Consider the following 16,739-nt stretch of genomic DNA (forward strand, 5'->3'; position numbering starts at 1 on the left):
CCTCCGCGCCCGCCTGGCGGCTGCTGTTGCCGCTACGCTCCCGCGGCTCGCACTGCAAAGCCACCCGGACCGCGCTATCGTACTGGGGAGGGAAAGCGCGGTGCGCTCGCACGTCTCCCGGAGATAAAGATCGCAGCTTCATGATTAACTTGGGCAGGTTCAAATATTTGCTGAGCTAGGGATTTCGGGAGGGGGAGGGTAAGCCCAAGTTAAAGTCAAAGTTGTCATCGGCTCACAAGTGGCCAATGCAAGACCAGCCTGCTCATTTTCGCGAGGAAATGAGAAGCCCATTGTAAGGGGACTGAAAATAGTCTCGCTGGCGGCGGGCTCCCGGCTCAGGTCGCTGGCAGTGAGGCCAGGCGCTGTGCACGGCCCAGCACAGGAAGTGGCTGAGCTAGTTCAGCAGAAAATAGAATCAAAGCCTCGCTTGTCAAGGCCTGAACCTCTTGGAACAGCCCGGAACACCGAGGCCGGTTGGTGTCCACCCCACCTCCACCTCCCACACACGCGCAGGCCGCCTGCCCTGCAGGTGTAGCCGGAGAGCCCCAGAGACCCAGCCTGGCGCTCACTCACGGGGGCTCGCACAATCAGAGTGGAGCCTCAGTACGCCACCGGAGCTGCTCCGGGCCACTCGACAGCATAACCATGAAGAGATTAAGAAAAAGCAAAGCACAGCAGCTATGTTTATGAGGTTAACTGCAACCCTCGTCTAAATGGCTATATGACTTTCTAATAATCAAGAGGTGTGTCTGTACTAGGTTTACATCCTGGCTCCAGGGGGCAAGAGAAGGCTTTAGATTTCTATCCTTTCCTTGAGAAAGCTGCAATGAACCAGACTTAAGACTGCTGGCCACTCTTTAAAGAACTACGATCTTTCCCACAAAAAAGACAGTTCTAGCTGTATAATACCCTAACACAATGCATAATCACTGCATGCCTAAACTCGGAAACCTGAAAGTAATTTGGAGATCACTTCAACAATTCCTTCATGCTACAGAAAAACCAACCCCACCTTCTGAGGTTTGGTCCTGAACCTCTCCACCCACTGTCTCTGCTCCTTACTTTCTTGTGCCAGAGAAAGTCAAAAGTGACAAATGAAATGGAAGGTGGTTTGTTTTCAGCCACATGCAAAAAAAAAATTTCACACCTCACCCAAACTCTGGCTCTTCCTGTTTTCTATTGTCGGCTAAAGTTTAAAAACAATTTCTCATTTTCATTCCCTCTGAAGAAACATGGCGTCTAATACCCTCATCCTGTGTATGGAAGGTGACCCACACTCAATGATAAAGCAAATGGGGGTGCCAACATAGGTCCACACAGGCCAACAGCAGACACGACTGCAGGGTCACTTGTGCAACCTAGCAAGTGCTGCTAAAGCCACAATGGAAGCGGTTCTATAAACTTTCCTTTGAGTATTGAAAAACTTATTTTTCCAATGGCATAAAGTCTATAAATGAACCTGTCTGCTGAAAAGGGACACATGGGTAGTTCGGTGAATGGCTCCAGCCTCCTGAGGGCTGCATAATCTTGCCCTACTTTTAAAAATAGCCTTTCTAAAGCTAGAAACATTGGACACATCAGTTTCTTAAGCCTACCTGTCTGGATTCACATATGTCAAGCCAAAGCCTTCTAGGATTAAAATTCTCTGTAAATCCAACAATATATTTTGTTTCAGAGGAGAATTATCCACCGCAAAGCAGGATAGGCACCCTTTACTCACAGGAAGACAGTCTTAAAATAGACTGGGAAATTTTGCTTCAAACGAATCTCTCACAATATGTATAATCATTTACCACAGAGGGTCTATTATATTATTGAAAACGTGAGCTGGGTCTTTTTCACACTGCATTTTAGTATCGGAAAAGTGAGCTGCAAGGCACATGGTCTTTATTCGCTTAAAAAGGGAGCCCTCTGCTGGCAAAACAGAAGAAGTAACTCTGACTTGAGAGAAAGTCATCAACTTTTTATATTTCATGCTTCTTACACTATGTCCCATGTGTCATACAAACTAATAAAGAAACCAGACAACTGTTGTTCTGCCCACATGATTTGCTAATCCAAGTCATACGTGTCATAGTACTGAGCAAGTAACTTTCGAATGGTAGTTAAGCTCTTTTAGGAAAACTTGTGTTCTAATGACAGCAGCATTTATCTGGGCTCTCAGAGACACATGCACACGGGAAACCTTACACATAGGACTGAACACCAACTTCATCTTCTGACTTCTTCAAGATACTAGGAATCCCTTTCCTTTAACTATTGCAAAACTCATTTCAGAGGCACAAGTCGGCCATGATTTCACTGTCTAACAGACTTAACAGACTGAAGCTGGTGAGGAGCATGTCTCTTGATCATTTCAATACCTGAAACTGGTTCTCTGAGCATTGCCACTGATATGTGCAACTTGCTGTCAGGTACGAAAGGAATGAGAGCTTTTTAAAGATTAATGAACCGAAGGCTATTAAAAAGGGGAGTAAGAGAACAGAAATGAAGCAAATCTTCATTTAAAGATAAAATGAATGCCACCTTTCATAATTTCTAACTTAAGACACTTAGATGGGCCCTTCTGGGCAATGCAAATTCATGACTTTATATCCAGCACCCTTAATGCCACTGCACTAAAGAGAATGTCCTTCTATGTTTATAAATACATGCAGTTTTGTATATACTTAAAATGAAGCACGTTCAACAAGCTTTCTGAAAAGCACCCACTTCCTAGCAGAGTAAAAAACTCTACCCAGACAGCTCTTGTCCCCTCTAGAAGGCTGCACTGTAAAAACAAAAGTAAAACCAACCCCACCTTCCACATATGCACATGAAATACTCGAGTCTCTTTCAGAGCACACAAAAAGTTTCTGTTTGGATAAAACTTGCTGTGGCCTCTGTTTACTTCTACCCGTCTTGATACATGCATTTCTTTCAAGGTTTCATTTCTCACCTTTGAAACAACCTTCTAATGTCAGACCGCATTTTAAACCCAATAAAAAATAAATCAGAGAAAAATAAAACTCTTTGAAAGTCACTTCCCTCTGCTTTACTGCTGCTTGCTTTTAGTCCTGCTTGAAAACCAAGCCCAGAGCATTTAAAACAAGATTAATGAACCAGGCTCTTCAGGATGAATGTTTTGCAATGCACTAGTGGTTAAAAATTAACTTGGACAGGTGTGGAGGGTGGGGGGAGAAAGAATCATTTATTTTCCAGCCTAGGCTCGAGGGTACAGTATTAGGCTTCAATTATGCAGCATTAATATTTCCGAATAAATCCATGCAATACGTAAATACACTTATAATAGGTGGCATTCAAAGCTAAATGGATGTATTTTTACTTTGGCTGCCCTATAGAAATCTACTTTAGTTACCTAAGTATTAGCATGGTAACTGTAACACATGATTCAGAAAAACCTGCTATTTAGCTTTAAATCTATTTAAGACTTTTAGTAACAAAGGGAATCGCCAACTACCAACAAAGTTCTAGGAATGTACCTGCCTGTGTGCTTCACCTTTCCAAACCTTAGTTTCCTTCCATAAAAGAAAAGAACCCTTATCTTGTAGGGCTGCTGGGTATATTCAATGAGCTGGTTTCTGAAAGTTCTTTGAAAGTTGAGAAGGTTATCAAGGAATTAAAAAAAATTATTTGGATGATAATGCTGGGCCTGGATCTATGCTAGAAATGGAGCAAGGTGAGAAAAAGCCGTTGTCCTTGTCCTTTAAATGTGGCTCAAAACATTAAAATAACAGGAAAAGCTGTAAAACTGTTAAATGTAAGAGGACAAGGGGTTTGGGGGCATGAAAATACTGCATGGGTCGACTTACCCCACAACAGCAGGGCAAGGACCTGCTCAGGCACAGGTGAACTGAATGGCTCTGTTTGAGGACACTGTGTACAGCTGTACATTTGGTGCACTGTGCAAAAGCACCTAGGCCAGGTGACAAGGAGGAAGGCATTGAAGTCCAAGCTGCCCCATCCAGCGAGCCACACATGGAGGAAAGAGCGGCATAAAAGGCACCATCCTCCCTCCCAGCAACGCATCACGGTGGTAGCAGCTGCCCAGATAGCGTCTCTTTTGGATTGCACTGAAGTCTCTACAGGCTCCCAGGGCCCCAGCTGAGACATGGGGTTTGTGGGGAGAACGAATGGGCAACTAGAAGGACTGCATGGAAAGGGTGAGAGTTGCAGAAGGAGCCGGCACTGGCAGGGCCTTAACAGCTAAGTTGTTACAGTAGCAGAGGCACAGAGCAGGGCCGTGCGGCTCAGTATGCATCAGCTCACGTAACCTCACAGCGAGCCCAGGAGAGAGGCCTCCACTGCACCTGGTCTGGAAAAGTTCAGCAGCTTGATGAAGAACTCCGTAGTTACGGAGCAGCCCACCGCCCAGAGAAGCTGTGTTCTTTCCCGTGCACCCCCGATGGAGCCATGCTGAGCCTGACCCTGAAGACCCAGCCATCACCTTGCTCTTGGCTCTGTGTGACCCATAGGAATGCACCTCACAGACTGTTAGCTTCTGTCATTCTGCACACTCCAGGGGACTTTCTGACGGTACCCAGACAGCAGCCCCACTGCTTAGCAAGGCCCACACTGCTGGGGCTGCACACAGGACAGGCTGGATCCAGGGGCAGCTCCTTGCAGATAAAGTGTGGCGCACATCTGTCAGGTGGCATGGGTAAGTCTTTCAGTTTTTGTGCACCTGTTTCTTTGTGTGCCACATGGCAGAGCTGGGCAGTGCTTTTAACTCTGAAATAATGCTTCTGATGGTACCATCACTAAAAACGCAGTCACGCATCACCACATGGCGGGATCTGAGAAATGTGTCCCTACGCAATCCGGTCAGCTCACAGGCATCAGTATGCTCACACAAACCTAGAGGTAAGGTCTGGGCACACCTAGGAATACAGTGTAAGCACCATCATACATGCAGTCTGTTATTCAAAGTCTCCTTATCTGTCACATGATTGAGTTTACTGCTTTTGTGAGAAACAAAGCCATTATTTTCATACTTTGCAATCTATTTTGAATAAATCTTTAAAGTTCATGAGTCAACATGCTATTTCTCATTTTCTTCTTCAAACTGTGCCTATTCTTCAAGGTCTACTTCAAGGCATACTTTTTTCCATGACCTTTTCTATCAATTACCCTGAAAAGTCACCAGCATACCTATCTATAAAGTTCTTTCAGTTTGTACAATACGAGCATCCCCACCCAGCATTTCCTCAGATATTACGTGCAAATAGGCCTTATTTGAATTGATATTCTTGCCTCAAATGTCATCAGGTTTATCAAGGTCTATCTGGTAAAGACTAAAAAAGATTTCTATCTGTCCCACAAAAGGCATTTACTTTTGTCTCTGTTAAATACCACTCAAGTACTCATTTCCATTCACAGCCACACAGTTACCACCAACGGCTGATTACGACCATTCGCTCTGGTCCTAGCATGCCCTGGGGTGAGGATGAAGCAGTCTGGAAAGGTGCTGCCTTCCTAGCAGGACTGACGAGTCTGACAAATCCCATCTTCACCCCAGGACGCCCTGCCAGTCACCTGCACTACAGCCCTTCCTGAAGGCAGATGTGTTCAGGGCAAGGGCGGTTCTTCCCACAGGTGGGAAGTTTAATGTTCTCTCAATGAGCAGAACGTTTAATTCCAAAGGGACCATACAGTTTTCAGAGTGGCTAAGATATCACACAAAAGGAAGAAAAAGGCTTAAGCCAAGGTTTATAAAAATTACTTGGATTTAAGGGGTTTTTTTGCCCCCCCAAGAAGCAGCACAAATACTGGGATGATCTTACAAATGTTCAAGGCTTTGTTTTTCTTTTATCTTTTTAGGGACAGGGTCTTGCTATGTAGCCCAGACTGGCCTAAACTTACCAAGATCCTCCTGCCTCAGCCTCCCAAGTGCTGGGATTACAGGTCCAGGCAGTGCATGCCACCACAATGGGTGGTTTTCTCATTCTTTAGCAGAGCTGATGGAATTAATCCTCCTTTCAAATCACCACACCGGTTTCTTAGTAAAGGAAGGTAGGGGTCCTCTGACACATCAAGCAGGTTTAAGGGTACACTATGAAAATGTGTACTGGTACATTTTTACTTTGCTGGAATTAGGCTGAGGCTGATCTACCAGTTAGACTAATTAAACTCTTCCACCAATTCCAGCACGCTACGTAGCACCGATTCTTGAAAGCTCCACGCGGTTCATTCACTTGGGGGTTTCTGTCAAGCCCTCTCTGGCTTTGACCCTTCGTGTGTCTCTCCTGTTGGCAGGACCCAGTTCGCCTTCCTTCCTAAAATTCTCCTCAATCGCCTTTTGGCCTTTTGGCTAAGATCAACCCTAAAACAGACTTCAACCTTGGACAGGAGGAAGCCAAAGGCCTTGGCTCGGCTCTTCGCGGCAAGGCCTGCCTATTCTTGCTAGACCTCTTCCAGCCCGCGCAATTCACGTCTGGGTGGGTAGTGAGGAAGGGCCCAGGTGCCACACTCCCCTCTCTCCTACTGGGTCCAGAGGCAGACTCTGAACACCAACACAACGCTCCCAAAACCATTACCAAATCACCCAAGCAGTCACGCGATGAAACCCTTTGAGCACACCTACTGACAGCTTCCTCTGATGCAGTTTTCCCGCCATTCAGAGCATCGCTATTAAACATTCGCTTGCTGTGGTCTGGCACCTTTGGCACTAAATAGGACATGTCTCTCACTTCTCATAGTGTATCTGGGGACTGTCCCTAACAGAGGCCCTTCCCAGTACCTGCAGCCTGAGTTGCTATCTACTCCACCCCTGCAGGTGGGTTTTCAGCCCAGGCTCTTGCCTCTCCCAGGCTGCCCCATTCAGACGCAAATAACCGGACGTGGCTCTGCACTTTCTAACAGGAAAGCACAGCTGAAGTCTCCACTGTGTGACACTGGCCACTGGGCCCCGCTCCTGCTCACACCGGGACAGCCACAGCAATCTGCAGGAGTTAGTATCACAAATAGTAAGTGCATGTTCTTTCACTTACATGTAGGCACAGACTCAGACCACAAGCTACATCTCCCGCTGGTCCTGAAACTTTACCTATAGGACCTTTGTCACTATTCTGAGCAACCAAGCTCTGTTAGCTAACTTTAAATGCAGGCGCAGCAACGTGAGGTCGTTAGACATCATTTAAATGTAATCCACTGCTCACTTGGGCTACACTTCCTGCTTTGTTAAATGGCTGCTTTCAAATAAGTGTCTGGCTTGCTCCACCTCACTGCAGTAAAGGCCATTTTCACACCCCGACTGTTATTGACAGTGTTTATCCTGAAATGCCGTGCTCAGCACACACACTTCCAAAACACACAGCCCAGAATGTTTTTAGGCATACAGTAACTGCAAGTCCCCTACTCTGTAAGTATTAGAAAGAAAAAAATGTCAACAACTAAAATGAATCCCACACACTTTGCAACAATTAGTCTAAAAGTTGACGGGTACAGAGGGCTCCCCCAATTCTGATCTAAAGCAGAGATAACTAAAAATCCACTAAGTTGAAATCTGAGTATTTACTGTACATACTACTACTCCATTTTTAAAAAAACAAATCCCAAGGTATTACGTTGCTAAGGATTGTAATCTACCAGAAACTTATTTTACTTCAGAGGAAGCCTAAATCTAGTACGTATGTACATATGTATGTATGTATGTATGTATGTATTGTACCGGGGAACAGACCTAGGGGTGCTCTACACTGAGCTGCAACCCCAGCCCTTTTTATTTTGAGACAGGGTCTTGCTAAGTTGCCCAGGCTAGGCTTGAACTTGTGATCCTCCTCTCTCAGCTTTCTGAGAAGTAAGGGTTGCAGGCATGCATCATTGCACTTGGCTAAAGCCACCATTTCTAAGACTGGAAAAGCAAACAAACGAATGAATGAATGAATAAATGCTAGATGTTCCAAAGCTTACCTGGTGCCGGCTGTCGTTCATTCCACTCAGTTGAGATTAAAATTTCTATAACTTTTATGAGGTTTTCAGTACTATCAGAGCTGCAACAGAGAGGATTTTGTTAGAAACCTGACACCTAAAAATCAAACGCATTTTTATGTATACACAATCCAGCGATGTGTGCAATGTAAGTCTGGACATACATATTCTTAATCTGCATAATCATATTCTAATTTCATAACTGTGAAGCTGAGAATAAGTTCACAGACCAGTCAGCTTAATGACCTTCAGCACCCCAAACACACATTTCTCTTATTTCACTCACCTGGCTGCTGGGAATCTGAAAAGCATAGGGCTAAAAATTTCAGCGAGCACTCTTGCGCTCAAAAGATTTTTGCTGGAAGATTGAGAGAGCTTGAAGAAATGCTTTAGCAAATACTGAAGCGTAAGCCAATACTGATGAGGTATGGTAGGCGACCTAATGAGCTTCTTCAAGAGCTGGATGTACTCTTCAGAGCTTTGTACTTCTGCAAGTTGAAAGAAAGAACAAAAGAATAAGACTGAGTCTAGGTTTCAGTGCACGAACACACCTACACCACATCTGTTCTTTCCTCTAGGGACCGAGGGAGTCACAGCGTCGCCAGGACTGTGCACAGGACATCTGTCCTTCTCATTAGAGAATGCATTGTGAGAAAGTAAAAATCTCAAGTCAAATGCAAATGCAAGAAACTCTTCACGGTAAAAAAACGACAAGATGTTCAGGGTGTGCTGGCAGAAAATCTGCCCTCTACCGAGCAGCTTCAAGTGTGATTGGCTAATTCTGAGGAGCATCAGATAAGTATCACAGGTCTAATTTTGAAAGTTATGAACCACAGCTTCCTGTCCCCAAAGCACTGAACTGAGCCTCACCTCCCCCAACACATTTTATTGTGGGTACTGGGGGGAGGGGGTGCAAGAACAACCCAATCAATGGACCCTCGTCCTAGGTACCTGCATCTAACACGAGTACTGGGAACACCATGCCCTTCACAGACGTAGTGATCTTTGCCAATACTGGGCAAAGGTTAACAATCAGCCAGTTCAACTCGTGGACAGGCTTCTAAGCAAACAAGAATTGGACGCGCTGATAAGGGAGAGGATTTTTGGTGGTAGTGAGGGGGAGGGGCAGCTTACTAGTACTTTCTAAACCCTAGGTCTTTACATGCTGCTCTTCGTGGTTCACGGGCATCTCACCATCTTGAAATTATATTCAATGAGGTTGTCAGAAGAGAAAACAGACCTTGGACTAAAGAAATCATTTCACTGTAAACGTTTACTGGAATGACAGGGTTTGGTAAGTCCAGGAGATAGCGTTTAAAAGCGTCTGCTAGAACTTGCACATCGACCATTTCTAAGTCCACGGAGGCAGCATCTAGGAAAGAAACAGGTTAAGAAATATTTCAGACATTTATCTTGTATCTCAGGTGAATTTTCAAAGGCGGAACTTCAGTGTGACACAGGAAAGGGAGCAAAGTAAGGACAAACATAAGCCATGGAATATTTACTAGGAGTGTTTCCCATTGGGCTTTTCCCTATACTTCAAGTAGAATAGTTTTTTGTCTGTGCCACACATTGCAAGCATTAGCATGCCAAGCTCCTAGCCTATGAGGCCACTAGTATATTCCCAGACTTTGGGGCAACAAAACATAATGGCACTGTTGTGGGTGAATGATGCCCTGCCCAAATTTACATGTTGAAGCCCAGAGCCCCAATACCTCAGAAAGGGGTTATACTTGGAGATACAGCCCTTACAATTGACTAGGTTAAAATGAGGCTGTTACCCTACTCCAACCTGACCGGTGTCTTTATAAGAAGGAGATGAAGATACACAGACACCAGAGATGTCTGCAGAGGAGGGACCACGTGAGGACACAGGGAGAAGTCACATTGTGAAAGCCGAAGAAAGCAATGCACCTGCGCCTTCATCTTAGACACCCAGGCCCTTGAGCTGTGAGAGATACATTTCTGTCTTGTAAGCTGCCCACTCTGTGGAATCCTGCCACACTCCCAAAGCCCCTGGAGTGGGGGCCTCACCTGACTGAGAGGGGTCCTGTGCATGGCAAATGTTTCCTAAAACCATGACAGAAAGATGAGCAATGCAAATTCTCGACTTCCTTCAACCTGAACTGGTAAATAGTCCATGTCAGAACTAATGTAAATTTAACCTAACAGAGTGCTAGATTAAATGCTAAGATACTACAGAATTTCAGACTGAGAATGCAATCTGAAGAATATCCATAAAAATAATTTGAACAGTTTCTGGAGGTTGCCCCCTAATGCTGAGTTGGACTAATCTAACCTGTGGGCATCAGCCCATGGCAGAAGATAAACGTATCTATTCAGTAAATCCCTTGGCTGGAAAAGAGGTTGAGCAAGTCAATAAAGAGGTGATATGGATCAGAACCACTCTGCGCGCCCGTCACGTACAGCACCAAGTCTGCGGAATGAAAAAGGGCGCCATGCTCAGGAGGAGCGGGGATGCTGGCACAAGAACGACCAACCACCAGCACCTAAAAGCCAGGAGAGGCGCTTGGTTGCTCTGAAGAATGCATACTGGTGACAGGAAAGTGACAAGAGGAGAGTGACTGGGGGACCCATGCATGCAATGGAGAAAGGGTAGGCTGGGGGGGCAACACACTGCATTTTTCCTACAGCTTTATTAATTGCAGTGAACGCTGCTGGGAGCAAAGATGCTGGCTTTGGTAATCAGGAACAAAGCGATGAGGTCTGAATGCTAATACAGTGAGAAATGAACAGTATCAAGAAATAATGTAGCTTGGTGACCAACTGGATTAGGTAACGGCCTAAGAGAGAAGGAGGAAGTATCAAAGTTACTCCGAGGTGCTTGAGCAAGAGTGAGTAGGGAGGAGACAGCATCCTGGACCCTCTGGAACTAAGGTCGCTTTTACTATAAATTACTCTACATTGATACAAAGGTTACAAAACTTTCCCAGGAGCATCATTCCTATAAGCCAGGGGTGCTAAACCTATGGCATGTGTGTTATTTTTCTTTTAAGACAAAAGATGTTAATGTCTGAGTTACTTTTTCTAAATTAAAACCTGTGTTCAGGTTTAGTTGAGTGCTAGCACTTCATGGTAAGTAAGTGGGTTTTCGGTTGCCGTCTGGGCATTCTTCTGTGTGAGATTCGGCATCACTGCTATAAACCAAACATGGGGCACTAAGTAGGCAAAGGTTATGAAATATAGTCACACAACACCACAAAGTCGTAAGAAAAGTCACCCTAAAATGCAGTATGGGCAGGAAAACAATTAAGGTGAAGGTGAAGAAACAAAGCATTAAGCCTCTTAAATACCCTACAAAAATTACCCAGAGACATATACATCTCTAACAAGGGCAGGAAGGGCAACACTGGGTCTTTGGACAAAGGATCCATGTGGAAAGTGTGCAGTTACTGGTGTAATTAAGTACTGTTGAATAAAATGGCACAGGTACCACTATAGGAATACCCAACACTCACTGGCTATTTGGCAAGCTTCTGGTCCCCCATATACTTTACCCTTGTATGCTTCATTTAATGTATCTTTGCCCAGCAAACTCATTACTGAATTTGCTCATCCTGAAAAAATGTGCTAAGCCACTTGCAATGATACCTTAACATTAATACGTTGAATATCCCTGTGTCCCGCTCCCATGCAGGGTCCACTCTGTGCTGTGGCACTGCTGAGGACCTTGGCACACAGGATGGCAACTCTGTGGGATTATGTGTCCCCACCAGACAGAGTGCCTCAGAGCAGGGCTGTGGCTCTTACCTGCACCTTCTGTGTCCCTCGGTGTTCAGCATACAGATGTGGTAAAGGTTTGTGGATGCACCACAAAGCCTTACGAGCAAAGGTCACTCACAACTGCTCTTCCCTGTGACCAGGCATATATCCCAACGAACCTAGCTGGGATCTGAATGAAAGCCTCACAGACGTTTTTGGGTAAGCTCACCATATGTCAAATTCCACTAGAGCTGAGGACCCAGGATGTTTTATTTTTATTTTTTTGTAATGTAGCTTCTCAAGTTCGTTGGAGTTTATGACTTCTGCTGTGCAATATTCCTTTCTGCATTTAAATTAGCCTGACAGGCTCTTCTGATAGCTATTGATAGCTGCCATGGGGTGGGCTCCGAGGAGCTCCATAATCTTTAAGTCTGGGTTGGCAGACCTGATGTTCTTTTCTTCCTCAATTTTCACTGCAACTACTCCCAATGGGTAACCAGTACACCTTCTAATGTATCACTCCTCCTGCCCCTGGGAAGGCATCCCCGCCCTGCCTAATCACTCTCTTGGTCAGTGGATCGCACTGGGAGCGGGAGACATTCAGTAATGTCTGCAGACACGCAATCCCGACTGTCACAACCTGGGGAAGATGCTCCTGGCACCTAGCAGGTGGAGCTAGGTATGGGGCGAAACACGGTCCCATGCAATGACAGTCACCTACTCTTCTAACAAAGATTTATTCAGCCTAACATGTTAATAGTGCTGAAGCTGAGAGTGCCATAGGTCAGGAGACACCAAAGAGTGTCAGGAGAAAATTCATACCACTAAAACTCAGACAAGACATGAAAGAAATAATTTATTTTAGAGCAAAATAGTTTTAAAAAAGAAAAAAGAGTTATGTATCAAGAACACTTTGGACACAAACTTGGACACTGAGCCACTGAAAAATGTTAAGTTACTCGCTAAAATTGTTTAGTTACCTGAAGGTCAGCTTCCTTTCCTGAGAAGTTAGAATAACCAACACTCTGTACAAAGTTAATGTGCAGATGAAATAAAAAGCAGCAAATGTTAACAGTGCAGTTTTTCTGTCCCCCATATCTACCCTTTGCAGACACCAGAAATTCACAAGGTTGTTTAAAAGCCATGACTTTGTATTTTTCTCAAGTGTAAGTGACCTGTCTTGCAGTTTCTTTGGTGGTAGTATAATATAGGTACTGAGCAACCTTCAATCTGGAAACAGTTTTGGCAGGTCCACTCCCAAGTTTGAATACTGTTTACTTTGGGGGGGGGGCATAAAAATTGACTTTTATACACAGAATTCAAATGAAACTAGTTTTCTCCCTTTATGCCAGGAGTTCAGTGAGGAAGGAAAGGCTGTCAAAATACACTGGTGATGTGAATCTTGGTTTAGTTCACCTCACGGGTGGTGTGAAAAAAAAAATTATTATTTTGGCTAACCTGCATCATTTTGTGTGGGGCAGGTTAGAAGCCTAACCACTAAGTTCTCAAATAACTTCCATTTCATCAGTTTCTGATGTCTTAACATTTCCTGTGACTTTTAACAGGTTCAATTTGACCAGCATTCTGACCAAAACATGTATCTTTATTTCAATTGGCTGAGGACAAATGTCAGCATTTCCTTAATACCCTGGCAAGGCTGTTAGAATACAAAAAAATAAACCTTTCACCTTGAGCTTTCTAACGACCTATCCTGCTTGGAGCACAGGACAGACCACTGCAAAGATGATATGCCCCGTGTGTGTGAGGCTGCTCCTCATGGACTGTGGGAAAATCAAGTTCAAAAAAGAATTTAAGTTTCAAAACCTTTGGACAGTACACTTCAAGGGAAAGAGGTTTCTGATAAAGATCTGGTCATATTCTTTTCTTCAAGAAGCATCTTTTCCAGAAGTTTTCCTAAGTTGCCTCATTCTAAAGCTGCCTCAGACCTCAGATTCTCATTTACTATACTGTGTGGCCATGTCTGGGCAACTATACCTCTGAAGGAGCTTCTTCCAGAAGTGGGGTTTACGCTTTGATTCAAACATCCAAATTCAGTTAAAATGGTGTGAGGCAGAAAATGCCACAACTGGAAACAAACAAAAAAGTACTATGAAGGAATGAAGGGTTGGAGAGATTCTAGAAGTTGACAGGTGATGATGATTTGCTGGAATGATGACAAATAAATGGATTTGTGCAGAGTTTTAATTTTTGTTTGTATATGGCAAAGGTGGGGTGAAGGGACTACCGTATAAAGCTCCCACTTGGCTGAGTTAATTAGTGTCACTTAACCAGTGGTGTGCTGGCGCTGGCCTATAGCAGTCACAGGAGCCAATGTCGTCAGTTCTTTTTTTTTTTTTTTTTTGTCTTTTGAGACAGGGTCTCAATAAGCAGTTCAGGCTGGACTTGTGCTCATTTTGTAGCCCTGGCTGGTCTCGAACTTGCAACAATCCTCCTGCCTCAGCCTCCTGAGTGCTGGGATTGTGTCCAGTTCTCAACTCCCCAGGCAGGGCCTTCTGTTGGTTTGCTCAAGATCACCTCAGTGGGGATTCTGACACTTTACAGCACTGCAATGAGCAAATGCTACAAACCAGGGCTGCTTCTTTCCAGAGAGCTGGTTTACCAGCCTACCATAAAATAAATCAATATTGTCGTATTACTTGATGTAGATACAACATGGAAAAGCAAGGAAGAAAGGAAGCAAGTCAACCAGATGGATGGGAAAAGGAAAAAGGGAAAGGTAATGAAAGAAAGAGAGACTCTGTAAGAGGACACGGGCTTTTAAATATGTTTTAGCTGATCCAGATGAATTTGATGGGTCAACAGCAGAGTCAAGGGAAGATGGCGGACCCACAGAGCCAGACAGATCCCAAGAGCTTCTCTCTCCTGCAGCCCCTGCGGACCCTAGGGGCTCCTGCCTGTGGTAATGGCTCAAGAGCCCATAGCTTTCACTGGGGAGTCAAACATCAAAGGTCTACACGGGTTGCACTTTTAACAGGGCTGAGGGAACTGTGCCCGATTTCTGGGCTCCCTTGAAACTTAGAGTGCTGTATGGACTGGATAATTTTTGTATGTGTCCAAGCAGAAATAGAAAGGCGAGACCTATCTTTCCCATCTGTATCTGCAGCTCTGTTACACTCACCACAGTCAAGAAGCTGCCGTAATTCTGCAGGGTTGCTGGAGCTCTGTGTCCTGTATAGAGTTGCACATTCCAGACCTAGGACACAAAACAGATTGTGAATGCAAGACACAGCTCTCTGGAGAGTCCAGGCACCTGCTGCCAGGAGACACTCCAGTTTCCATCAGTATCTGTTCTAGAGGTGTACTGAATATTCTTGGAAGTCAACTCCTACTATTAATCCTATCTGGCATGTCAATAATTTTGGCAGAACCAGCTGGCTGCTAAGAAGCAAGTTAATCATATTTATTAAATGACGGAGGAGTTAATAGTTTCCATACAGTAACAGCATGTTAATCTTGACTTAGAAATCACAGGCTGGGATTATTTCCCTAGTACAGAAACCCAAATATCTGGTGTGTCTAGCCCGGTACCTGCACACAGCAGGGAGTAAGAAATTTATTTAATGAATGTGCCAGAGATATGCACAAATTATAACAGCCATGAGAGAAGGGTCTAATAATAAACTGACTCCCTTTAGCAGTCTGGTTACCTTTCTTTTCAATGGCTTCCACCAGCTTGACAAGGAGAGGCGGGGCAATGTCAGGAGGTGCAAATTGCTCTGCCAGATCTGGAAGGGTCAAAGCTGCAAACAAACAAAATGCTACATTACATTTCATGTGGGGGAGTCAAATGCAATGGACCACAATCAAGAATATTCCAATACAAAATAATTTAATTACATCTCACAGTGGTAAAGACAAGAACTGAACAAGAAGGACTCCTATACTGGGTTGCATGTTCTTGGGCCAAGGGAACATGCCTGCTCCCTTTCCTGTAGGATATACTCAGTGTGCCTACCCAGAATCCCATATCTCCTTGCCACGGGGACTCCTATGGCCTCTCTCCCGTACAGACTTCCTTATCTGCGTATACCCTGTACCCCAGCGGTGGGCTAAACCTGGACAGGAGGGGATCGAGTGGGACTGGAGTCTGGGGATGCAGATTGGAAGTCACAGGTGAGTAGGGCCAACCTCCCTGTTCACCATGCTCTGGGGCAGCACCCCAAGGAGCCCAAGAAATACAAGCTCAGATCTGGCCTTCTGGGATTAGGAAAATGCCACTGCCCAGTGAGAAGAAAGCACAGAACAGATTTTACTGAAGAGTTTGTTGACATGATGCATCGCTAACTTATTTAGGTTTGGGGTACTCGCCCTCCTTTTGTACTCTGGTCATACAAAGGCCAGGGGCGGCTGCCCACCGGACATCAAATTAAGTCTCTGTGTAATTGCCAGTGAACCCTTTACTTGCTTATGCATATTTTGGACAGTAGATTAAGAAATGCAAGGCTTTTGTAAGTTGTGTTTCCATGCTTTATTTGTATGTTTTTACCAATTGTAATGATACAGAAAGAAATCTAACCGGATGGTATTTACAAACCATTTCCTTTGATATGACAATTGACAACTATATTCCTGCTCCCCAAAAGAAGTTTAAGTAAAAATATTTTTCTCAAAATATGCCAGAAGAGGGAGCTAAATATATTTAATATAGTTGCAACCTTATTTCACTAAGAGTTTAATGGTATAATTCTTTATTATAAGCCATATACCATGTTAGACAAATTTCTAATTACATCCATATTTCAAGTGCTAAGAGTCAACACACAACAACAGGTTCAAGATGCAAAAGTAAAGCTGTACTATTAAATTCTGACCTCAGAGAACTATGAATAACTTAATTCATTTTGCAAATCTTATGCCCTCTAGTCTAAGACTCTAGAGATTGCAATATGCCCTGTGATAGATGGACACATGTGGTTAACCCCCACAACTACCCAGGATAAAAGGAGAAGAGCTAAATTATGGAGGCAAATTCCATAGCACGAGATAGATTTTCTTTGGTGATTCCCCCGAAAACATCCAGCAATGACATCTCTAAGTCTCTAAATGTTAGAAACTATTAAAGTATC

At 44.3% G+C, this 16,739-nt stretch overlaps 1 protein-coding gene across 1 annotated transcript in view; it reads right to left on the reverse strand.

Moving 5' to 3' along the window:
* Positions 1–16,739, reverse strand: part of Pik3r1 (phosphoinositide-3-kinase, regulatory subunit 1 (alpha)) — a 77,621-nt gene that overhangs the window by 13,393 nt on the left and 47,489 nt on the right. The window contains exons 3-7 of the mRNA XM_005392596.2: positions 15,321–15,413; positions 14,792–14,866; positions 9,170–9,301; positions 8,216–8,417; positions 7,912–7,991 (exon numbers count right to left, since the gene is read on the reverse strand). Of these exons, the coding sequence (XP_005392653.1) occupies positions 7,912–7,991; positions 8,216–8,417; positions 9,170–9,301; positions 14,792–14,866; positions 15,321–15,413 (582 nt within the window). The remainder of the gene's footprint in view (positions 1–7,911; positions 7,992–8,215; positions 8,418–9,169; positions 9,302–14,791; positions 14,867–15,320; positions 15,414–16,739) is intronic.

The sequence above is a fragment of the Chinchilla lanigera genome, unplaced genomic scaffold (assembly GCF_000276665.1).
Source record: "Chinchilla lanigera isolate Chin_1 unplaced genomic scaffold, ChiLan1.0 scaffold00045, whole genome shotgun sequence".
NCBI lineage: Eukaryota > Metazoa > Chordata > Mammalia > Rodentia > Chinchillidae > Chinchilla > Chinchilla lanigera.